General features: G+C 32.2%; 1 protein-coding gene and 1 long non-coding RNA gene across 3 annotated transcripts in view; both read left to right on the top strand.

The window, feature by feature from the left end:
- Positions 1 to 26244, top strand: part of LOC106473320 (hemicentin-1-like) — a 196928-nt gene that overhangs the window by 2450 nt on the left and 168234 nt on the right. The window contains exon 1 of one of the 2 annotated variants that reach the window (XM_022402779.1): positions 16440 to 16559. The exons of the other annotated variant lie outside the window; for it this stretch is intronic. Coding sequence (XP_022258487.1) covers positions 16550 to 16559 — 10 coding nt within the window. The 5' untranslated portion in view covers positions 16440 to 16549. Of the gene's footprint in view, positions 1 to 16439; positions 16560 to 26244 lie in introns of those variants that run through there. 2 annotated transcript variants of the gene reach the window in all.
- On the top strand, positions 3897 to 8400 carry LOC106473331. Its single transcript, XR_002613968.1, has 4 exons — positions 3897 to 3930; positions 5088 to 5178; positions 7390 to 7460; positions 8282 to 8400. It is a non-coding gene; the product is annotated as an uncharacterized LOC106473331 (long non-coding RNA).

The raw sequence follows: 26244 nt of genomic DNA, 5'->3' as shown, positions 1-26244 counted from the left end.
TAATTTTTATTTTCCTTCTCAGACGAAACTAAAGTAAAGAAAATAAAAAATTAAACTCTTTTGAAGAATTCATTTCTCTTTTCCTTAACAACATTATTCATAATGCTTTTATTGTTTAGGTTGCAAGTTAATTTAAATTTCTTTCATTTTTGTCATTTTTCTTTTAATACTAGTTATTATTTCTCTTATTTTAAATTGGTTTCATTCAGTTAGTAAAATGTGCCATATTTTATCAAATCCTGTAATTTCTGGAACTCTGCTAAATGAAGAACATTTACTAGCTTTAGAATGGATATCAGTATAAATGTCCAAAATAAATTGTAGCCAGTAGTTCTGAAGCACAAATTTATAAATATAGTCTTTATAGCAATAAAAACAAAGTTCCAATTAACATATTTTCTTGTTCAGTTCTTTGACAAAATAAATAAATTCTCGACTTTCCATTGAGACAAATTCATTCAGTTGTTTTGTCTACATTATTATTAAAATCTTCTATTACAGTAAACCTGTAATATAATTTGTCTACTTAAATTTACCCATAGTTGTATCACAGTGTTATCAAGAATATATATGTGTATAGTGTTGTTAGAACTTTTAACCCTGAGGAGTGTTATTGATATTTGTTGATTTTTCCTTCTCACAGTGGTACTACTTAACCAAATTAATGTGTTAAACTTAAAATGTTCTTAATGAATAGTATCTAGTTTCAGCATAATAAAAAATATAATTTGATTTAATTTTTCTATCATTTTTATGTTGTAAAATGTCTAATTTTTAGACACATTTTTTGAAAAATCATTATAATGTTTTCTAGCCTCTTAGAATTTTTTTTTTTTAATTTGTGATCAGAAAGTTGCATTTTATATGTATTCAGTCAATTTCAACTTGATTGATATGTATTAACATGTTTCTTTTGATACTTTATGTTTTTGGTTACTCATCACTTGTGGCTATAAATTGTAAATAACACTGCATAAACTTAAAAAGATTTATTGGCAGCTTAAAACCTAGCCTTTCAAAGTGGGATCAGGTTAGGCTAGGTAAAAATATTTTTGCTAACAATGCATCAATGTATATGTAATGAATATAGTTTCTTTTCAATAAATAAGTTGTTTTATGTATGTGCATTGTTTCAATATATAAGTATTTTAGTTATTAATATATTTTGCTATCACCTACTGTACTTGTTAAACCTAACTAAGTTTACCTAATATCTTTTTATACAAGAAAATTTCTGTAACTTTCAAACAAATATAATTTAACACAAAAACATTTTCAGGAACAAAAAGGAATATTTTAAGAAATTATAGGAAGACTCCTAGTCATGTGGTTTGTTGTTAAGTCATATAAACTTCTCATTAGATTCTGTTGTTCTTCCTTGCGGAAGGCTGGTCTTACCTTTCTCCCTTGAAACCATAAATTATTTCCCAAATTATATCCAAAATTTACGTCCATTGGGAGTTGAGCTCTAGAACACAGGTATTCCTGACCCATATTCAATTTCCTTACAGGAAAAATAGCTTTCTATTTCTGGACGTCATGTACAGATGTCTGTCAGAAAGTTGGTTAATTGTTAATATTTTTCTGTTCTCAAAACAGGAAAAGTTTGTTACTTGAGCATCTCTTTGCATGCAAACTGATTGAAAAACACAATCTAAATATACTTGCATCTTAACTAAGGAAGTAGCAGGCACATAGTATTATCTTGTACTACAACTCCGTGACCTTTCGACATGAATCTAATTAATTTTCAGAATGTGACTGTTCCTGAATGCATTAATCAGGATATATGCTTTGTCACGTGTCCTATGATAAATTATGTTTGTTATTCATATGTTTACAAATTTTTAGATAGTAAAAAGTTGACACGTGTGATGTTCATTAATTTCATTACAATTCAACCCAAAGGACATTGAATATTATGTTCACTAATTTAAAGAAACATTGACTTAAGTTTTGAATTGTTTGCATTCATTGCAAAGCACCTGTTTATTAATCATGAACATTCATCGGTGCTATAGATCAGAAATATATCTTGTTGAAAGGCAATATAACTGGCATATCTTTCCAGGAAAAAAAAAAAGGTTAAATTAAATTTGAAATTATCTTGTGTGAAATTTAATTTGTAACTTGTGGAATTATTGTTTTTATAAATATTATGTTGACAGTTTTAACTGATTTTGAAAGATGTTATTTAAGTTAATAATTTAAAATAAAATTCTATCAAGTTCATTCATGTAAATTATAGAATTGGTTTTCCTTAAATATTTTTCATATTTTACTTTGAATACTGAGAAGTGAAGTTTGGATTGTATTAGTTGTAGAACTTGTTTTGCAATCAATGTAAAACAAAATTATGAGAACTAAATAAGATTGTTTTCATTCATATTCAATCTAACGACCACTAGGACCATATGTCTCAATTGAAGCTATGTATATTTAAAGTTAGAACTTGTGCATGATCAGAAACTTCCATAATCACAAAGAAGCCACTTGACTGCAGAACACAGCACTTGATGTCATTCTTTTGATGGAAGAACGTTTCAGCTGTAAGTGAATGATAGACATTTTCAGGACTCCAGACATGTGCAATATTTGCAGTACTGAAGATTTCTATCACTGTCCACAGCTTTTTCTTCCATAAAAAGAACATCAAGTTTTTGCTGTGTTCTGCAGTCAAATGACTTCTTTTTGAATTGAGAAATTTATTACAGAAAGTTTTGATTAACATTTAAAGAAATAAGGATTCCAAAAATGAAAGGAAGTATTTTTAAAGTTTTATTCAAAACAGTGTCTCAGAACATAAATAAAATGATAGAAAAATTGAATTAAATTATATGAATTTCTTTAAGCAGAAATTAGATACCATTTAAGTGAGTTAGTTCTGAGTTTCTTGTAATTTGGTCTCCTCGTCTGGAAAGGACTTAAGATGCGTCTTACATTATTATTGCTTGCTGTGTCTAGAACAAGTTTTTTTTTTCATCCAGAACAACAATGTTTATTAACACAACTACTGCATTAGAATTACAAAGTTCAAACTATATAAGCTTTTCGATTGAACAGATTTAGATATTTAAATATACTACATGCTTTTTCTTTGTTCCTTTTATCTTAAGCACATGAATAGGATTCACTGTATTATGCATCAATTTTTACTTATAGGGAAAAACTAGGATTCTGTTGTCGAAAATTCCATTTTTCAAAGATGTGGTTATTATGTCTTTTTGTTGTGATCACTGTGGCTGGGAAAACAATGAACTTCAGTCAGCAGCAACAATTCAGGAAAAAGGTGTTGTTTATAGGGTGAAAGTCTCAACTGTTGAGGTAAGCACAAGTCTGTGGAGACAGATGTAGTTGTTTATTTGTTGTTTATAGGATGATAGCCTCAACTGTTGAGGTAAGCACAAGTCTGTAAAGACAGCTGTAGTTGTTTATAGGGTGATAGTCTCAACTGTTGAGGAAAGCACAAGTCTGTGGAGACAGATGTAGTTGTTTATAGGGTGATAGTCTCAACTGTTGAGGAAAGCACAAGTCTGTGAAGACAGATTTAGTTATTTATAGGGTGATAGTCTCAACTATTGAGGTAAGCACAAGTCTGTGAAGACAGATGTAGTTGTTTATGGGGTGATAGTCTCAACTGTTGAGGTAAGCACAAGTCTATAAAGACAGCTGTAGTTGTTTATAGGGTGATAGTCTCAACTGTTGAGCTAAGCATAAGTCTGTGGAGACAGATGTAGTTATATATATTTGTTGTTTATAGGGTGATAGTCTCAACTGTTGAGGAAAGCACAAGTCTGTGGAGACAGCTGTAGTTGATTATTTGTTGTTTATAGGATGATAGCCTTAACTGTTGAGGTAAATACAAGTCTGTGGAGACAGATGTAGTTATATATATTTGTTGTTTATAGGGTGAAAGTCTCAACTGTTGAGGTAAGCACAAGTCTGTAAAGACAGATGTAATTGTTTATAGGGTGATAATCTCAACTGTTGAGGTAAGCACAAGTCTGTAAAGACAGATGTAGTTGTTTATAGGGTGATAGTCTCAACTGTTGAGGTAAGCACAAGTCTGTGAATACAGATGTTGTTGTTCATTTCTTCACACGTATATTGTGACAAATTAACACTCATTTATAACATTTCATTTGAATGTTCTACTGTTAATATAGAGCAGCATTTTAAATTTGTGAGTTACAAGAGGTGTTGGGGGGAGATTGCTGAAGAAAAAAACTGAAAAAAAGATTTGTCCGTGAACAAGCAAAAGCACAAAATATAAGAACACCAATAGACTTTACTGTAATTGACCTTATTCCAAACTGAGCATGGGTCCCAGAAAATGGCTTGGCTACTCAGGTGGGTAATGAGTTTGGAAAGTTTTTGGAGAAATATCTGATATAGATAGGGTACAGAAACAAAATAAATGGGCAAGTCAAGTCAAATGATGAGTTTCACTTGGAGTTAATATTTTGATAAGAATTCTATTTAAAAGCCATAGCAAAGTTCTTTAGCTTTTCACTTTAATGCAATATTTTTTTGCACAGTAAATTTTAGGCATGCTGCTTTTTGAAATAACAGAAGTTATTGAATTTTTTTAATTTATTTATTTCATTCTCTCAATATGGCTCAGTCAATTTGACCTGCTGTGTGACCTTTTTGTACTCATTCAAAGTCTTTATAGATTTGATACTACTAACATTTAATATAGTATGTAAATTTTCATGAAACTTGGCATTATTTTTAGTTATTTTATTTTTATAAACTAAAAAAAGATTTGTCCATGAATATATTGAGTAGTTCTTTTGAATTGTCCGTATGCAAAGTGATTTTCATGTTAAGATTAAAAATACTTTTTCATCTCAAAAATGTCAAATTTCAGTTGTGTAATCTCTGAAACCTCCAAAATACATTTCAGATGTTTGTTTTCAATAAAACTTTATATCTTATCTGTTATTTTCTCTACCTTAACTCTCTACAAGGTTGGTCAATTTGACAAAAATTTGGTGCTATGAATTATTTTTATTTTGTTCATACATTCTAAAAAATAATTTGGAAAATGCACTCGTAAGTAATTTTTTTGTATATTATAAAAGGATCTAAAACGGCAAGTAGTGAAGACAGAATTGGCTTCATTAACTATTCCAGAACTACAGTTTGAAATACCTGCTCGTAGCCAAGAGGGAGGTAAGAACTTGTTTGATTATGTATGTCCTAAAGATTGAATGAAGGGTATCAAACTGAGAACAGGTCATCAGGGCCTTATCCAGATTTTAAATCCTTAATGATGGTATTTGCAAATGTTAAGGGTTTTGAAAGTACAACTAATAGTAGTGTTAATTTTAAGTTTTTGTCAGTGTTCTTTAATCACTTCATTTGAGACTAGAATTTAGAAGTTATCTTTTTTAAAATTGCTTTCTAATAAGATTAATAGAGGCAGAAAAATTTTGGGTTAAACATTTTTTTTCTCCTTGCAAAGCCAAAAATTAGAAAGAGAAAAAAAATTAAACTCTTTTGAAGATTATATTCAAAATTATTACAAGGTATGTTTTTGCATACATATAAAAGTTTTGTTCTGTCCAAAATACAATCACTTTAAGACTAAAACCATGTTTGTAACTTGTCTTGAATACCAATTATTTGAATAAATAATTAATGATACATTAGGCTTTCTTAATACATTCAATTATAATGAATCGGCAAGATATGATTTCCTATTATACTTACTCGTTTCTTTTTATAGAAAAAAGAAGTTTTATAATAATATATTGATGTATGTTTTGTAGTAGTAGTAGCCTCCACCAAGAGCTTATATTTGCTTAAAATATCATAGAAATAATGATTCTTTAACTTTAATCTGGCATGGCCTGATGGTCATGGTGTTTGACTCACAACCTGCAATTCACAGGTTCGATTCCCTGTTGCTGAGCGCAATTGCCCTTTAAGCCATGGAGGCATTATAAGATGATGGTCAATCCTACTATTCGTTGGTTAAAAGAGGAGCCCAAGAGGTGGTGGTAGGTGGTGTTGACTAGGTGCCTTCCCTCTATTCTATCACTGCCAAATTAGGGATGGCTAGCACCAAGCACAGATAGCCCTCGTGTAGTTTTTTTTGCAAAATTTAAAACAAACCAAACTTATCCTTTGATATTTTTTTTCAGGTGATAATACCTTTATAAAATGAGTATTTTTTATGAATTATTAATACATTCTGATCAAAGCTGTCTACTTACATTGGTAGGAACTAAAAATTAACCCAGTAAATAATCTAGCTAATTCAATATACTGGTCTAACTAGGCACATGCAGTGACATAAAACAAAACTTACAATGATTTGAAGGCATTAATTCATTAGTTGGGTACCCTTACTGTTATAATTTTTGGCTGAATTCAAATAATATCTTATGAAGTTTGGCCATCTTAGAAGATTTCATGTTAGTTCAAAAGCTATATACTAAGTTAACAGAACAAAATAATTCTTATTATACATGTATATAAATAAATAAATAGCTACAAACTATTGATTACGTTAATTGTCAATAGGCAATTAAATCAGCACTATAAAACAATAATGAATTAAATAGTGCAATACCGTTATTGTTCCAGATTGTCAACTTATTGTCATAAGGGTTAATGTCTGTGGCATTATGGTGGTTTCATTTCAACTCATTTGTACTTTAAGAAAATTAAGGGTAACTGCCTTCCCACAACTGACTATAGACAGTGAAAAGCAGAAGAAGCTGAGATGTTGTGGGTGTGAGCACTCAGCCTCGTACCCTTATTTGATTGATTTTTTAAGATTCTCCATGACGGCTAACTAGATTGATATTAACGTTTGGATTTTGTCTAATAGATAGGATATCCCCAATGCATTTGGGTGCTTTTACCACAGCCATTATACGTTATGACAGTAAGTTAACAACCTGGATCGATAACAAAATACAAAAATATAATCGGCAGATTTTGAAGTTTTTGGGAAGGATTGGGCTTTTGTTTCAAGTTCTTCCAATTTACTTCTAATTACTCATGCTGTTGTAAAACCATAGATATTTGATCCATGTTTTTTGAAGAAGCTTGGGCGTTTAATTGTTATTAATTATATATAAAGAAATACCCCATACTTTATTATGTGGATATCTGAACTTGTATAACATTATTTAGCTTTTCTAAAAACTTTCCTAACAGAGTTTGCATGGAGATGTGGGTATGTTTTAATCATTTCACCAGTAGAAATTTTATGTTGTGCAGTATGATAAAGATGATATTGAATGTTGCTGATGAGAAAGTTATTGGGGTTAATAAAGAGTTATAAAACTTTAAATTTCATTGAATTTTATATTGTGATATGTCATTAGAAGAAGAAACTAGAAACTCCTTTTTTCTTCAAACACGATATAGTTGTGACAACAGTTGAAGGGCTCCTAAGCCGAGCAATCATGGGTCTCACTTCCCAAAAAGAGCACCTTCAGGTGAGACTTAAAAATGTTAAAATTCTGTACTCGAAAAATAAAATAATTGGAAACACAGTTAGTAAGGACTAATTTTCCCTTCTTTATATTTCTTTCATTTGTTAATAATGAACATTATTTATAATTTTTACAGTTCATAAACTTTAAGTCTGTCTCAAGAACTAAGTCCTTGGTGAATTTTATTTGTTGGTCACCAAGAGGTAGTTGAAGATCATTAAAGCCTAAGAAAATTTCTTGTTGTGTTGAAGGATATTTTGTTTGGTAGTTTTAAAAAAAATTTGATATTCTGCTAAAAAATTTCAAAAACAATATGCATTTATTAAAGAGTTTGCTACACTTACAGTATTTCTAAAATATATGTTTTAGAAAACAAACTAGTCCTGAATGGAGAGCCAAAGCCAGTTTAGTGAAATGTGACTGGATGTTTCAGTTGATGTATATGAATAATCTAACATATGTTTAGTAGAGCCAACTCTTAGAAAGTTGGTGTAAAGTAACTCTGCGTCTTTGGATATTTTTAATGTTTGTGAAGCTGTAAAATGCATATACCTATTGATTACAACAAATAGAAATAACTAGTGGAATCACTCATGATAAAAAATTATCTTCAACAGAGGTTCTACAGTTTCCATTTCCAACCTTCTTAATATTCTCTGAAGAAACTTGTGCAATAATAAAAATAGTAGCATTTAGTGAGCTATAAAACATCAAAGTAACAGTTGTTTGTTTGTACTTATTTATAAGGTATTAAGTAAAAAAAATCCTTTGAATTACATACTGGCAATGTTTATGGTTTGTTTGCTTGTCTCATCATTATTTAGGAAGAAGACCCAGTGGCATCCCAGAAGATATCAGAATTTCTGATTAAACTGTGTGAACTAACAGAAGTGAAAACAACTTATCATTTGGTAAATCTTCATGTTCACCAAGATAGTAATATTGCTTCACATTTACTTTACTCTAGACTTTAGAGAACTATTTCTCTTTCATTGGTTTGCTTCATTGTTTTTTGCCCTTTATTGTTCACATATAGTCAACATACAACTACATTTCTTCATAACATTTACATTTATTACCTAACCAATCAGGTTATGTATATGAAGTCGTGCAGCCAGAGATCCTCTTTTGTCTACCTTAGTGTTGACTAAAATCACTTCCAGTAGATGTTTTAATTTTTATTCTTTGTATGTATTAGATGGACAGAAGCTTTAAAATCCGTGTTTTGATATGTTAAACATTCACTGAGTGGGTTTTAAGTTCTTGCTCAGGTTTATACTTTTTAGTGATCTTTTCCTGTTTTTTATAATCAACATTTTTGTTACCTTCAAAATATAATGTTGGTAAATGGAAACATTGGCTCATGTAGATATGTAGATCTTGAAAATCGAGTTGTTCAAAACTTGAAAATAGCATTGATAACTGAACCAATTGTTGGTTGAGATGTTGCAAAAGAAATATCTGCCAGACACTAATCGTAGCAGAACAGGAACTAGTACAGCTTATAAAAAGAGTCAGGTCAACGTAGACCGGTAAGGCAATCACTGATTGGCATGTCGTTTAGACAATCAGGAAATGTCACAGACCTACTGAAGGATGTGTAGATTGTATAGGAATTCTTTTTGGTAACAAAGGACAGGTTTATGTGTTTTAATAAAAGTGGCTTCCAAAAATATAGAAATGAAAGGTCGACCGACCATTTGCAATAATTTCAAACATGCTAACTGTGTAGTTGTCAGCACAAGTCAGGTTCACTAGTAAATGCTGGCCAATCGCTGATTCACATTTTGGTGGTAGAACTTTTGTTTTACAGGAGCGACATGGTAAATTCTTTTCTTTCACACTCTTATTTCTTATGGATGTGGGTACTTGTTGTTTAATTCTATCCTGTAATCTTTGTGAAGTGCGACCTGCGTATCGACATTCGCAGTGGCACGAAAATTCATAAATAACCATACGTTTCTATGTGGTAGGTATCGCATCTTTGTGTGTTGCAAGCAATAATTTACGTGTGGAATAAGCAAAGTAGAGGTTCACTGAAGGAAAACATTTAGTAATGGCCGTTTTCAATTGTTTTTCGAATTTTGTTGAAATGTTACCAATCCATGGTAGTTTTAGGTAAACAGGACACTTGTTAGGAACAAATTTTGGGTCAGTTGAGAAGCTCGCAATTTTCCTTGAAGGAATTTGATTGATGACATTTTCTGGATACCCATATTCTAGTAAAATAGTTTTAATTGTCTTCAATTCAAAATCTAGTTTAGATTTTGAACAGATAACTAGAGCCCGATGGACTAAAGTAGCAATAAGGTTCGTTTTGCGATTTTTGGAACAGAAAGAATCCCATCGTGTATATTGTCCTGTATGTTATGATCTGTGCAAGAACTCAACTAACGGATGTTTCCGCATATAAAAGCTATCCTCAAGTAATGTAGTTTTATGGTTCCAGAGTTTTTTTCATAACACAATGTCAGATATATTTCTTATAGTGCATTTCTAGATTTCCAGTGTGGTTTTCACAGTGTAGTGTAATATTAGATTTCTAGAGTGGTTCTAAAAGAGCATTATTAGATTTCCAGAGCCAAGCCGTCCTAATAATGTAGTTTTAAATTTCTAGAGTCGCTCCTATAGTGTAGTGTTAGTTACAGAGTTGTTCTTGTGCGATTATAGGTTTCCATTGTCGTTCTCATAATGCAATATTATATTCCTATAGTCGTTCTTATAATGCATTGTTACTTTTGTAGAGTCACCATCTAAGTGCATCTTAGAATGTACGATTTGTCATAGTGTAGTGATAGATTTCCAGAGTTGTTCGTGTAATGTAATATCATATTTCTAGAATGATTCTCAAAGTGCAGTATTAAGTTTATAGTTTTTCTTAGATTACCGATTAGATGAGATTAATCTTATATTATAGTGCAGGGTTAGACTTACAGAGTCGTTTTCATAATGTAATTTTAAAGTTCAAGGTCGTTCTCATAAGACATTTGTATTTCTATAGTTGTTATTATAGTGTAGCATTAGTTTTCCAGAGTCGTTCTCATAATGCAGTCTTATATTTCCAGAAACGTTTTGATAGTGCAGTGCTATATTTCCATTGTCATTCTCATATTGCAGCGCTAGATTTCGAGAACGGTTCTCATAATAGATTATTATATTTAGAGTCGTTCCCAAATTTAAATGTTAGAGTCATTTTTATACTGGAATGTTAAGATTTGCAGTCGTTCATATATGAAGTGTTAGATTTTCAAAATCATTATCATTATGTTAGATTTTTAGTGTCTTGTTACAATATTGTGTTAGATTTGCAAAGTAGTTTTTATAGTGTAATATTATATTTCCAGTAGTTGAGTGGAATTCTAGCTGATACTCATAGGAGTTGCACCGACTGGTGTTGACCAATCATAAGGAGGTTAGCTGACTTACATTAGGTTGAAGAAGGTTCTTTTACAGTTGTTAGCTGTGTCCTTCTTGATGTACCATTTTGTTTTATTTCTAGCTGTACCATACAATACTTTGTTTTCTATCTGTTTCTTTCTTTTTTGAATGTTGTCATTTCACTGTACTACTGCATAAATAGTCAATATCCTACAGCAAAGTCAGGCCAGATTTGGTAAATGAGATTCTCTTGCTAGCTTATTAGCCTACTCATTTAATGTTACAATAGAATGGTCTAGAGCACATATCAAGTTGCTTTGTTTTTACCATTCATCTGGACACCACACACACTCTGAATTTTATGCAGTGCTGCCTTCGAGTCAGTAAAAAAATATTATATTGGTGGCACTTTTTAGTTATGGTTCATTGCTTTCAACAATCCAGAGGAAACTTGTTTAATGTTTTTCTGTTCTATTCTTGTGCTGCTTTTGGGAAGCTTAAATTCTCCATCAGCTTTGTGCAGAATGTTTTTGCTCCATGGGATGATGAATACCTAATCAGCTTCCTCACAGTCTGTGGTGTGTGAACCATCTCTGACTGTTATTAAACGTAACTGTCCACCATATTATTTATATAGGTGCTGAAAGCCGTTTTATGTTTCACCATCTTTCTAGTTTCTACATTTTCTATCTAGACTGAGTTACATACAGCTCATGTGGTATCCAATGTTTATTTCAGGCATCTGAGATCTGGTGGTGACCAATCTTCCCAGTGGTGGCTGTACAGCACCTGTCTCTGGAGGAGCCTTTTATGCATCCTCTGTAGGGCTGGAATGTCCCAATTGAAAAGTGCAGTGGCTCGTTCATGGTATTTACACTGCAAGGCCCTAGTGAATAATTTTGTTTGTAAGCATTGTTTGCGTTCTGTGATGTTACTTAGTCTTGTGAAGTGTAATAAAACATTGATGGGAGTGTCTGAAGTACATTCTGCGACCAGCTAGTTTATCTAGCTGCATTGTACTCATACTGTTCATTAGTAGTGCATAATCTCGAATAAAGTGGCTAAGGCATTGGTAGAGTATAAGCAGGTAACGATCTAAAACTGTTTTCTTTCCTGCTGCAACTCTCAATGTGTTGATTTCTTTTGTAGCTCTTCTTATTAAAGTGTTAATGTGGCTGAAGTTGAGTCGTCTGTAAAAGGTTAATTCCAGGTACTTCAACTATTTCTTCCAAAGGGATGGCAGTACTCAAAAGGATGGTGACAGTCCTTATCATCAGGTATATTGTTGTATGTGCAGAACATGTCTGTAGTTTTGACAGGATTGATTGCCCTTCTTGTGACATTGCACGATTTTTTTATCTTACTAAAGGGTGGTTCATCTTCCTTTCGATTTTACCTTTGTTAAAGTCTTTGTCATCAGCAATGATTAGAATACAGTATGCGATTAGACTATCAAAGTGGATTAGATGCATGTTGTAAATGTTGAAAAGGAAAAGAAAAAGTGACGATCTTGAGGTAGAATGGTATTGATGGTAATTCAGTCTGATTACCAGCTTTCAATCTTCATGATACGTCTTCTGGTACTTAGTCCACCTACAACTCTTTTTTCTTTAATATGTTACATACACTGATGCCTAGTCTGAGTATTTTGTCAGCAAGAATAGTTAGCTGTACTCTGTTGTATATCTTACAGATCTGGAATTACTGCCATGGTGTTCTAATCAGCTTCAAAGCCTTCCCGTGTATCAGATGTGAATTTAGCATCGTTTTCTTCTTCCACGATAGTCACCTAAAGACGAGACTAGCGATAGTTCAATCTAATAAGCAAGTCTTTTAGTTACAGCAATGATATTGTGCAGGGTGATGATTTGATAACCTTTGAGATGAGAAATCTCCAATCGGTTTCGAAAAGATTTGATAATAGCATCAATCCACACTTCAAGGATGATATCTGTTACCCATCTATGTTGATAATCTGAAATTAACTTCTAATCTTCATATAAGTAAAGATTCTTACACCATTCACACCTAGAGTTTCATCTCTACATATATTCATCGTTCTGTGCATCACGTTTAAGCTATAGATGGATTCCATATCCCCAAGTAGTTGCAGTTCAGATACAGATTACTACAGCTTGGACCTCTCTTGCATGCACTATGGTCCCATTGGTTAATGCAACTACAAACGAAGGCCTTGCCTTGTTCTTCGCCTGTTTGTAGTGAGGTATTGTGATCGTCATAATGACTGACATCACCAATGTTTTTGTTCATGTTTTAGAAATAAGCTTGTAGAAGTGCCGGAATGACGTGCCTGTGAAACTGGCCTTGTTGCATAGTTTATTTCATCTCTTATGCTTTGGAAGATGATCTCACCTGGCTGGCTGCCTGACTGGGTCGGATCATTTCTTGACAACATCAACTCAGCCTAAGCTTGATTGTATAGTTCCCAAACTTATATAAATATCACTGTTCCATCAGTATAGTGTGTTCCTTTCGCATAATGTTTTGCCTTAACCTTCATTTAATGGTGGATAAACGCTTCAAGGTAGCATTTCTCAGCCGTTTCAATACAAGAGACCGGCTCGCTGCCTCCTTAAACTGTCACACATTGCTAATATGAAGGAAAAACGAAAAACCATCAAGATTTATATAGGAGTATTCTATCAGTTTTTCTCTGTTTGTTTTTGTGAAATCTCATGGAACCGCACCGTCTGCAGATTGGTTATCGAAAAAAAAATGCTTTAGGGTACAATAAGTGCCAGAAAGCTTGATATCCTTGTATGGATTTCTATATTGTTTTATGCCACTATATATTCCAGTCATCCACATTCTTCTCACATGATATTCACATTGATGAAATTATGCCCACTGTGCCTGGTAGAGATGATACTCAAGAGTGGGCTTCACAAAGGCATGGCTTGTATAAATATTTCTGTCACCTTGATGTTCAACCATCCTTGTTGGTTCATTGAAGTTTAGCAGCATAAAGTTGGTGGTTACATTGCGGAGAGCAGACTGTAAACCTTTGTTGTCATTAACGTCTTCACCTTCATTCCAATTTGATTGTTTGGAATTGAAGTATTTTACTGCTAGATCAACAGAAGTGTTGTCAGACAGGTCAGACAGAAACGTCCAATTTTCTGCAGGATGGGCTATGTTACCTTTCATATAACATTTTTTTTCGGATTTGTGTTAGTAAAATCATGTGTATTGTCTGGATACTTGTATTCCTGAGAGTTGCCATAATTTTTATGGCAGATGTTTCTGTTGTGTGGAGCTGTAATTGCCATCTCTCCCTTTGAGTGAGCACCTGGTATGAAGTTAAAACTAGTGGGAATAAACTTCTCAGGATCTAAGAGTTTAGTCTCTTGAAAGAGCTTCTTAAAGCAGTATTTTATTACCCTGATCCCCCTAACATTGCAATAACCCATCATAATTTAAGACTCGCGGAGTCCAGTGCACGTTTTACGCATGTGCCGCTTTCCTCAAACACCCTGTTACTGTTGTGCTAGGTTTTCACAGACATTCTCATATTGCTGTGTCAGATTTTCAGAGTGTTCTCACAGTGCAGCGTTACAATTCTAGATTATTTCTCATAGTACAGTGCTAGAGTTTTATTGTTCACACAATGCAGTGTTAGATTTCCAGAGTACTGTGAAGCTTTTCTAATATAGATTTTTATTGAAGCTTCTTTTTATTTAAGACTAGTAGAACGTGTCGAAATTCAAAAAAAAGAGAGAGAGTTGTGATATTTTACTCAATTTACATTCTTATTTAACCACACAAAATCGAATATTTGGCCACTAAGTTGTGCTCTTTCTTAAAGTTCTTTTAAAATTAAAAACCATCTCTGACGATGTTCATACTGTCGGTACTCACTCCACCTTCAAAGGTTTTAATTAGTCATTCTTGCTTATGTACGTATTAAGAGCAGAACGACTTCATAATGACTTCCTTTAAACGTTTGAGTTAATCATCCATATTTTTACTCTTGTTATCAGAATTCTTAGAACTCAAAAAATATTGAACCAATTTTGGACCTATTCGAAACTCAAATAAAAACAAAATATGTTCAAACATGCTTATTCCATGTACATTTACTTTAAAATACAAAAAATGCAACATATTTTTATTAGCATAAAACGAAACAAACAATATTTTGAAAACTGGTTTTTCAAAATCATTTTGATACTACAGCATTACGTGAAAATTATTATTTAAAAGTTTTTTAGCAGAAAATGCTTTTTGTTAAATTTTAACAACACATACGCACAAAAATTAACATACATCCATAATAATCGCTCTTAGTAGGCTTTCAGTCTATACATAAACTATTTTTGTTTGTTTGCGTATTTCAGTTTATTTTCTTCTTCTTTGTGTTTATATGTAATGGATGTAATTTTCTCAAATTATATTATTCTGCTAATAGAACTTGTCAAACTTTAAGAAAACAAATATATAGAGTTATGATATGTCAACCCACGTATAAAACTAAGGACTATTCAATTCATATTGAAAAAAAATTGTTTACAGAACTTCCTTGTAAACAACATTTTCAATATTTTCACCTTCAGGGATATATATTTTTATCCGATCGAATGACCATACCCTTTATAGAAAGAGTTACGTAGAGCTAATCGGGAGAGGGAGTGGATTGGTTCAGCTGAGTGCAACCCCGACTTTTTCCCAAATTATATCATTATAATATATTCGTTTCCAGACAGAATAAATATATAATTCCATACAATATAATCGACGTAACATATTCCTCTTACGTTTCTCACGACGTATTGTTAATCGCTACAGCCTGTTTTAGTGTGGCAAGACTCTTGTGCACGTAAAGGCTTTGCTATTTTCTTTCCAACAACAGACAGAGAATTAATGAATATTTGATGAACGTTAGAGGTCTGTGTCTTACGATAGGATTTATTTTCCATGCTTTCATCTTGTTCTTTAAAAACAGGTAAGCTTGTTGTTTTCCACTGTTCAAGGGAACGGAGAGAAACAGACGCCTCACTCAGTTTAAAGCATTAGCTGGAGGAGAACCGGCCTTGTCACGTATTGTCTAGTAAAGTTTATTGGATGGAGCAAGGTTCCGAAGAAAAGTGAAAAAAAACTGCCTAACAATAGTATGTGAAAGTTATAAAACAAAGGAGATAATACAATACTTAGAACTATCAATACGTTACTTTTCTAGAATGCGAAAGCTGTCTGTCCCTAAGGAGCTCACTTCCTTCATATTGTTTTGAAGAATTTTAGTTGCAAATTCCCATAGCTGATAAACCCCCTTCGGTAAAGATTATTGTATTCACGTGTGTATGTATGCCTCATTGTCAGGAGCAAATTTCTAAGCGCATTCGCACATGGTCACAACATTTTGCAAACTAATGTTCAGGTGATTTCTTTTCCAACCTTCAGCGTCAGTATCATGTAGTGCTTGTTTCTTTTATAGAAATGTTTATTGTACAAATTATCTGTAGTAAAGATTATTTGGCGTCGATGCAATAATTCGACGTTAATTCACTATATAAATTCAAAGTAAACAGAATGTATTTGACGGTATCTTTGTAGTGTTTTTCGATATTTTCAGAATAACATGTAGCGTTTGGCGATGTTTCTAAGTCCCAATTTAGTGCTTATAAGTTCAAGTGTAGTGTTCAACTGTGTTTGGATCTTCAGCGTCAGCGTTCATAAGCTTTCAGTAATGCTCGGCGATGTTAACAGGTTTGTATATATAGTTCTTTATGTTCAGATGTAGTGCTTGTCTTTGTGTAATATAATCCGAATTTGCAAAATGTTCAAATATATTTCGATGCTTCCACATTTCAAAATTTAATTGTCAAGTGGATATTTATTACGGATTTCACTTACTTTTGTAATTTTCTTCAGAAGTTTCACGTGGTTTTTATATTTATTTAAGACACTTTTAGTAAGAGTTTCCCAGATGTTGCTCGTTATTGCCAAAACAAAAATCCATTCTAAACACACGGCTCCTGAACTTTCTTTACAGACACACTAAAATTTGAACTCGCTGGTAGTAAATGTCACGTAAAACAATCTTTTGTCGTATTTCTGCACATGGCTATATAACGTTTAATCGTAAGAAACGTATTATCCAAAACAATCTGGTGTATCTAAAAATAAGTATGAAACCCAAACTATCATTGGATTCATTATTTGTCACTGAGTTATACCGGTATTGATGAATTACATCCCTCATCAGTAACCCTAGACAAGGACAACTCGAAAAAACAAAACAAGACAAGGCTTTTTGCATAAGTGAACTGTATATTGTACATATGGTGTTTTTAGTTGTCTTTAATTCAACACAATGAATCTATATTTATACAGGTTATAACACAGGTTATGAATAATGTTTAAATACTCAATATTCTTCAAATCCTGTCTAAATATAGATTCGCTGTGGTGAGTAAAAGACATTTGAAACATCATACATATAAACAACTGTCGTGTCTCGGCACAAAGCTCTATAACATTAACTCTAAGAAACGTATTGTACATGAAATTGTTTAAAGGTAGCTGCATTTTGGTAAAGTTCAAGTAGCTCAGTTTCAAAGAAACTAACAAATCGTTTTTGTTTTGTTTCTGTCAGTCACTAACGGCTACGTCTACTGTCGTACTTCTAAGAAAAAAAGGTAATCAACATTATTTACTTCATGCATATAAAGCTGTACAAAATTTGTCAAAAATATATTACATTTGTCTAAACACATAAAACATTCAATTGAGCATACATCTGAGGAAATAATATTGTTCAACAAGTGTGGAAGCCTCGTGTTAAACCACCACACTGTTTCATTCGTGCATGTAGAAGTCCCATGTTTAACCACTGTTTGACACATATGTCTATACTATTATTAACCACCAGACACTGTTTAACACGTGTGGATGTCTCATGTTTAACCACTAGATATGGTTTAATGCATAAATATATTCCATGATTAACCACCTGAAACTGTTTAATACGTCTGGATGTCCCATGTTTAAATAATAGATACTGTTTAACACGTGAGGATGCTCCATGTTTATCAACCAGCCATTGTTTGATACATATGGAAATCTCACGTCTAGCTAATAAACACTGTTTGAAACGTGGGAAATTCCGACAGTTAACCACCAAATATTGTTTTATACATGTATCCACGTTTAACTACCAGACACTGTTTGACGCGTGTGAAAATCCTATGTTCAACCATCGTATACTGTTTGTTTGAGAGGTGTGAAAATCATACGTTTAACCACTAGACGTTGTTTGGCACATGTAGGGAAGTGTCATGTTTAACCAGCAGACAAAATTGACTTGAATTTTCTGCTTATGTTAAGAGATCTACATATTTTGTTCCAGTCTTCTGAGAACTGATCGTAAGCTGTTTCTGTAGTTAGGAAACAAAGGCTTTAAGCCGAAATATTGCCAGCTCAACGATATAAGAGTTATTTGGTTGGTTTCAAAGATGAGAAAGGAAGATTAAACACACTTGTTAACTACCCTGTTTGTGAAATTTGAAAATGTTTCAGGTAATATGTAACACTAAATTACCTGCCTGCTACGTCAGGACCACAAACAAAGATAGTAAGTAGAATATTTTATATTTACTGGGATGAAAAAAAAAATCTTTTAAATTGAGAATGATAACATCAAAACTGGAACTTCAAACAAAACTGTACAGTTTTATGTACAGTTTTATGTACAGTAAGATGTACAGTTTTATGTACAGTTTTATGTACAGTTTTATGTACAGTAAGATGTACAGTTTTATGTAAGATGTACAGTTTTATGTACAGTTTTATGTACAGTTTTATGTACAGTTTTATGTACAGTAAGATGTTGACCAAAGCAAGTTGAGCGGCACAAACGCATCTTAAAGTCGATGACGCCAGAAATGACACATAAATACTCTAGATGGCGTTGTAGGTGTCATGGCCTGACCATTGCTATTCAGTGTTTATATTTAAGGTTTCACATTATGTTGCTTGGTTAACGAACCTTTACTATTTTAAGTTTGCACCTGCTACTTAGTATCTAATTAGTAAAAAGTAAATCGAACGAGACAAATAAAAAATAAACACAATGTTTCCCCAGGAGAATGTCTAATTAGCATTAACAAATTCAAAAAACAACAACACATATTTTAAACACAGTCCACAAATAAACAGTTACGCAAAACTCTAATCGTAACCATGGATAAAGGTAGTTATTCAATAAGAAAAATAAAGTTAACGTGAGTGCACCGACCATTACAGTGCTTTGAGTTTCGCAGTTATTTTGTTTTTAATAATGCCAAGCTTACAATTTCACAGAGGGAATTTCTGAAACGATGGATTATAACCAATTGAGTGAAAAAGTGGAATATGATCTTTTGAGTTAAACTGTAGGTATACTCTACCAAGCAAAATTTTACGTTTTAGTGTACTAAGTGAAACGGGTGAGCGAATTTTAATTTACTAGGTTAAACGATGAATTATAGTCTACTGAAAGAAAAAGTGGGAGGGATATGAAGTAAGAAATAGAGGGGGATGTCTGCCGAGTGAAACAACAAGCCATCGATTATTTTACACATAAAGAACTTACAAGAGACAAGAGCCCGGACAAGTGGATAATGTACCTGCCCTTCTAACACGAAGACCCAGGATTGAATTTTGGTTCCTGCCACCATACACATTATTTATCAAGATTTCGATAATTGATTTTTGAAACTGTCGGTATTTGATGAAACTCCATAATTGCAGAATTGATGATCTGTTTCGCCTGATGATGTGACTACTGTTATCGGGATTTTCTTGAAGACAATAACAAATAAGAAGTCAAAATGTATGGTGCAAATGGTTTAGCGATTCCTATCTAATGGTATTAAAAACAGTAACTAAGTACTAATTAGTAATACGTTATGAACTACAGAAACGAAATAGCAATTATAATTATTTTTAAATATACGCAAAACTGATAAATTAAGAATTAATTACTGACTATTTTAATTGTTGTTGTGAATCATAGTCATGGTTCTTTCATTGTAATTCCTTGATTAATTCATATTTTACTGTTTGTAACTTTACAATCATGTCGCATGCATCAGAATCGTCATTTCTTCTCTCGTGTAACAGCTCTTTAAACTTTTTCTTGGTTTTTGTAGAATCAAGTAGCGCCTTAGTTTGCGTCTTATTCAGTTGGCATTTTTTTTTTACTTTTCTACAAGTCCTAAAACTAAATTTTGCCGTTTTCCCACCACTGATACTTTCTTAAACTCCCGTTTTATGAAAAACAAAATCATGAGAACAGTTATAGTAAATATTTGTTTTCAAACTTGATTCAAAAATCGTTTCTACAAGTATATGCCAACAAGCCATCAGTTGAAGACATCAAGGACTGTTTGTAGAAGTGTATGTTAACAAAAAATCATTTGAAGGTATTAAATGTTGTTTATTGAAGTTTGTGCTAACAAGCCATAATTTGGAGACATGATTCGTTGTTTATTGAAGTGTATGCTTACAAGCCCTCATTTTGAAGACATTAAACATTGTTTATTGAAGTGTGTACTAACAGGCTATCATTTGAAGACATTATATACAGTTTATTGAAGTTTGTGCTAACAAGCCATCATTTTGAAGAGATGAAACGTTGTTGAAGTGTACTAACAAGCCAACGGTTCCATACATCACTGTGTGTAAAAAACAAAAATAAACTTTTATCAATATATATATCACATGGGTCTCGACTGGATCGGGCTGAAGAATACAAACTGTAATTTTGTATAAAAAGTAAAGCGTAGAACCTCCCTTCTCAGTGGATTACTTGTTTACATTAGTAATCTATTGACGCTGAAACCTAAACTTCCTAACCTAGAATTAAGTCAGCATTGAACACAAGAAAAAATAATATTTTTGAACACAAATTATGTATATATGAATATTGAATTTTCTAGCTTTTTATCTTTGTAAGAAACAAAAACCGCTTTTCTGAATACTCGGGCTCAGAGGAATTATGTTCAAACTTTCACTAAGGTATTTCTATTTCAATGTTAATACATTCAAGATAATATAATGCTAACACTGTTATAAAACTTGGAAGGGTAAATAATATTCAATGATTAGTGTTCGCTACTTTATGTCAGCCTCAGTTTATTTTAGAAGTCTAGTTCGGTGAACGTTGTAATATGTATTATCCAAACATTTAGTCGGCACAAACATCCGACATGTTTACAGCCTCATTCTGCTTCGATGTATTCCACGTTAATCCTCAAGAGAAGAAAAGTGTTCTACGGTATAATCAGCATTACCGGTCTTCCTCATCTTGCGGCTTTTTCAAAGAGATTTCTCCATCAACTCAGAAAGAGTGGATTTTAATTATGTATGCAAGACGCACCATATGAAGACTGAGTCTTAATATAAAACTAAACAGTGTTTATTTTAGACAATGCGTCTTTACTGTAAAAACCGAAGAGGACAAACATTTCTACAAGCTAAACCTAAAACTTATGTCATGAACGCAAGTTATTTCAATGAGCGAATAACAATAACATTTTATTCAATTTAGTGAAACATGTGCAGAATAATTTCAGCAAGAAAAAAAGTCTTTTAGACTCATTTCCAGCATTTCAGATCAGTAATCCACGTCTGATGAAAAGTTTTATATTGTCTTATTTTACTCAGCTGATAAGCGTCATCAGATATTGATATTCCAATAACGTTTTACTCTTTTGATTGAATGTTTTAAATATTCTAACTATTTTTTATTTTAACTACGTTTTACTCGTCTTATTGAATTTTAAATATTCTAACCAAGTTTAAGTCGTTTGATAAAGCGTTTTAAATATTCTAACTATTTTTATTTGTCTTATTGAGTTTTAAATATTCTAACCAAGTTTTAATCGTTTGATTAAGCGTTTTAAATATTCTAACTATTTTTTATTTGTCTTATTGAGTTTTAAATATTCTAACCAAGTTTAAGTCGTTTGATAAAGCGTTTTAAATATCTTAAATAAGTTTTAATAGTCCGACTAAATGTTTTTAATATCCTAATCACGTTTTACTCGTCTGATTAAGTGTTTTCAATATCCTAATCACGTTTTACTCGTCTGATTAAGTATTTTCAATATTCTAGCCTGGTTTCATTCGTCTGATTAAGCGTATTCAGTATTATAGCCTGGTTTCATTCGTCTGATTAAGCGTATTCAGTATTCTAGCCTGGTTTCATTCGTCTAATTAAGAGATTTCAATAAAATAGAATATGACGTTTTCATTGATGAAAACAATTCCGTTCTCGACAGCATTTTGTGTATTTTTATACAAAAAAAGGAGACAATTGGTAAAATATTCTATAACACTAATTAATTTGTAAGTAATTATATATTGTGTCATGTATAATGAAGTTCTTGTTATACTATTACATTAATATATTAACCCAAAATTACCAAAGCGCCAAATGATCCACAATGTTTTCAGTGCTGTCTTTCTGTTTTCATAGCCAGTATATTGTCTTTCTGTTTAAATCTCCAAAACGTATTCATAGCTAGTATACTGTCTTTCTGTTCAACTCTCCAGAAAGTCTTCATAGCCAGTATACTATTTTTCTGTTTAACTCTCCAGAAAGTCTTCATAGCCAGACTACGGTATTTTTGTTTAAGTGTCTGCAAAGGCTTAATAACCAGCATGTTGCCTTTCTTTTTAATTTTCTAGAAAAGCCTTCATTGCCATTATACTGCATTTCTGTTTAACTTCATACAAAGCTTTATAATGTTTTCACATTACTACCTTTCTGTATAACTTTCTAAAAATCCATCATAGCCAATATATTGTCTTTCTGTATAACTTTCTAAAAATTCATCATAGCCAATATATTGTCTTTCTGTTTACTTTCCAAAAATCTATCATTGCAAGTATATTGTCCTTCTGTTTAACTTTCTAGAACATTTTCACTGCCAGTATACCATCTCTCTCTTTGAATTTCTAGAAAGTCTTTATATCCAATGTAATATTTTTCTGTTTAAATTTCTAGAAAGTATTCATTTCCAGTATGTTGTTTTCTGTTTAACTTTATAAAAAGCATTCATAGCCAGTATACTGTCTTTCTGTTTGACTTTAAAGAAAGTCTTCATAGTGAGCATGCTATCTTTCTGTATCATTTTCTAGAAAACCTTCATAACCAGTATACTGTGTTATTGTTAAGGTTCTAGAAAGTCTTCATAGCCAGTGAAATACCTTTCTGTTTATCTTTCTAGAAGGTATTCATAGCCAGTTTACTGCCTTTCTGTTTGAATTTAGAGAAAGTTTTCATATCCAACGTACTACCTTTACGTTTAACTTTCATACCCAATGTACAACCTTTCTGTTTATTTCTCTAGAAAATCTTCATACTAAAATAGTATAAGCAGAGTAAATAGTAAATACTGAATTTACTGAGTAGTTGTTCATTCTGATCTAATCCTAGTAAATCCAAAGACAGTATGCTGGCTACGAAGGTTTTCTAGAAAGTTAAGCGGAAGATGATAAACTGATTATGAAACATTTCTAGAAAGTTTAATGGAAAAAAAACAGTATACTAGCTACGAAGACTTTCTGGAAAGTTAAATAGAAAGAAAGTATACTGACTATGAAGACTTTCTAGAAAGGTAGTACTTTGAATATGAAAACTTTCTAGAAAGTTAAACAGAAAGGTAGTACATTGAATATGAAGACTTTCTGGATAGTTAAAGAGAAAGACAATATACTGGAAATGAAGACTTTATAGAAAGTTAAACAAAAAGTTAGTATACTGGATATGAGTACTTTCTAGAAATTCAAACAAAAACATGGTAAACTGGCTAGCAAAACTTTCTAGAAAGTTAAACAGAAAGAAAGCAATAAGTGGATCATATTTATCAATTTTAGCATGAAGTTCTTGTTATCCATCGTAATGTTCAGTAGACTGAAACATAAAACAATTTTAATACATTACAAATTATTTTTCCTATATTTATTTTTACTTCCCTTATAAGTTTAGTAAGAACTATATTTTAAATGTCAATCAGCAAAATATATTTTAAAAACCGCTATAATGTTGTATTTGGTTTAAATATATATACAATTCACGCACTTTCAAATTAAGCCTTTTATAATAATAAAATATTTCAAACTAGGGCTTGCAACTGTTAAGTATGTAAAAAGCATTTCTAAATATCGTTTGGTTAACAATAATACAGACACATCACTTGAAAACAATAATATTTTCTTATAGTTTTTATTGATTTTTTTTTCAAAAACTGTCTCATTCGCCGCTAGCGCCATCTTGTGTAGAGCGTGTAACATGCAGCGTTAAGTTGTGTTCTTTGTATATTTTACTATTAAGCATAGGTAGATGTTACTCTCCTACAGAACATAAAGAATTAAACTATGTTGCATCGTTTTATGTTTTACCACTCATAGAAATAACTGTTCAGTGCATACTTACTTTCAAATTAAACAATACCAATGCAATGAAGGTAGAAATGAAAGTTTCTTTGTAAAATCCGAATATTCATACAAAGATGCATAAGAAATATCAGCGGTAGCCGTTCCTAATTTTGGATTAGAGGAAAGGCAGTAGGTTATTAGCCTCCACAACCAACTCCCTGTTTAATAGTCGGATTTGACCGTTGTCCTCATAACGCATCTCGGCCTGAAAGTGCAGTGTATAATTTTTTTTTTGTGTTTGTGGCAACGGGACTCTAATGCTGGACCCTCACATTCTTAGTCAGGCACGGTAACGATAAATATATTAGTAAGCTGCTAGGCAAAATTAATCAGTTAGTTGTTTCAGCGTTTCCAATTAACAAAGATTAATAACTTAGTCTTGAAAGAATAATAGGATCAACACTGTTTTCCTTTCTTGGAATACATACATAATAGAAATTAATTAAAACATTAATTTTAAATTAATCTATATGCTTGACCTCAATATCCTTTCCCGTTTTGGTACACGCTAATGCACTGATTTCACTTAATCCTCAATAGATGGCGATGCTGTACAATATTTAACAAAGTATATGTTGTGATGCAGTTAATTTAAGATCCCGGTCAGCGAAAAATCCACTCTTGGGGCTGCTGTGCGCACTTTTTAAAAAAGTATCAAAAATAAACGTAAAAAGTGCGCAATAGGTGCTGAATGGTCTAAAAAAGGCAAGAGCAAATTCCAGAATTTAAAAATCCTTTCTGGTCGCGGAGAAATAGGAGAAAACGATCGTCTACCTCCCTACTTCACAGAAGTTCAAAGGAAATATTCGGAATGCTTTGATTTTTAGCAAATATTAGTGTTATTTTAGTTCCAATGATATTATTAATGCATTTCAACTCATTATTAGTGAGCATAAACCTGTTTCTAGTTTTATTCTTGTACGTCTTCAATCTGAATGTCAAAATCTTGTAACGAAACCTTCACTTCAGCACACATTTCCATAAGAACATCTTGCTCTGCCTCTTCCTTCTTTTTTACTGGCTTTTGGATGTTTTGCACTATTCCACGTCTATTTTGGTGGATAACATGTCAATGTTTTTCTGTACATATAGCTGGAGGATCACAATGTAAACTCATTTCATAGATTTTGAAGCTTCCTTCAATTTTGTATTTATGTTCTTCATATGGTCCTGGCCTTCTTCTAACGTCAGTCATACTTACGCTGCGCAAAAATGGAAAACTGATTTCGAAACAGCTGAATTTTTTACATGCGGCAGTGTTATCCGGTTTTTACGGTATTATTCCGCGTAAAAAAATGATTTTGAAATTCTAATTTTTTTCCGTCGAAAAACCTGTAATTTTGGGTGTATTTCTGACTGACTAGGATATTAAAACTACGAATTATTTCAAGTTGTCAGTTAAAGACATACTTATTCAATATTTGAAGCACTCATTAAGTTTTTGTTTTGTTTTTCTCTTGAGGGGGGGCTGTTAAAGCTCTCAGATGTCATAATATATTTAAATTAGCATCTCATTCTTTGAATTACGTATACAACTTCCTAGCTATTGCTCGTAATGTATCAATCACTGACATACAATACTAAAACTGCTTTAATTATTATTCAGTCGTTTTGTGCAACATGAAATGGTTGCAAACTCTGGCAGTTCGAAGTGAATTTGATTAGTCACATAATTTCCTGAATCGTTAAAAAATTGGTCCTTATAATAAGCTTGGTATAATCAGCTAGTTTAGGCTGTCAGAGAGAGGATGAGGTCTTCAACTTTCCCACAGATCTTTATTCATGAGAAACAGAACTCACGCGTGTTCATAGTATTGTTTTTTAAACAAATATGGCTGTGATTCAACAAATATCACAATCCTCTGGGGACTAGACTCGAAATAATTTGACTTTGAGATTAAAACAGACTAACATCACACGTGAAATATTCACTAAACGTAGCAGCAGTATAATATAAGAACGCTTC

Source organism: Limulus polyphemus, unplaced genomic scaffold (assembly GCF_000517525.1).
Source record: "Limulus polyphemus unplaced genomic scaffold, Limulus_polyphemus-2.1.2 Scaffold128, whole genome shotgun sequence".
NCBI lineage: Eukaryota > Metazoa > Arthropoda > Merostomata > Xiphosura > Limulidae > Limulus > Limulus polyphemus.
The sequence above is the reverse complement of the archived record's forward strand: the minus strand, read 5'-3'. Positions and strand labels throughout refer to the sequence as shown.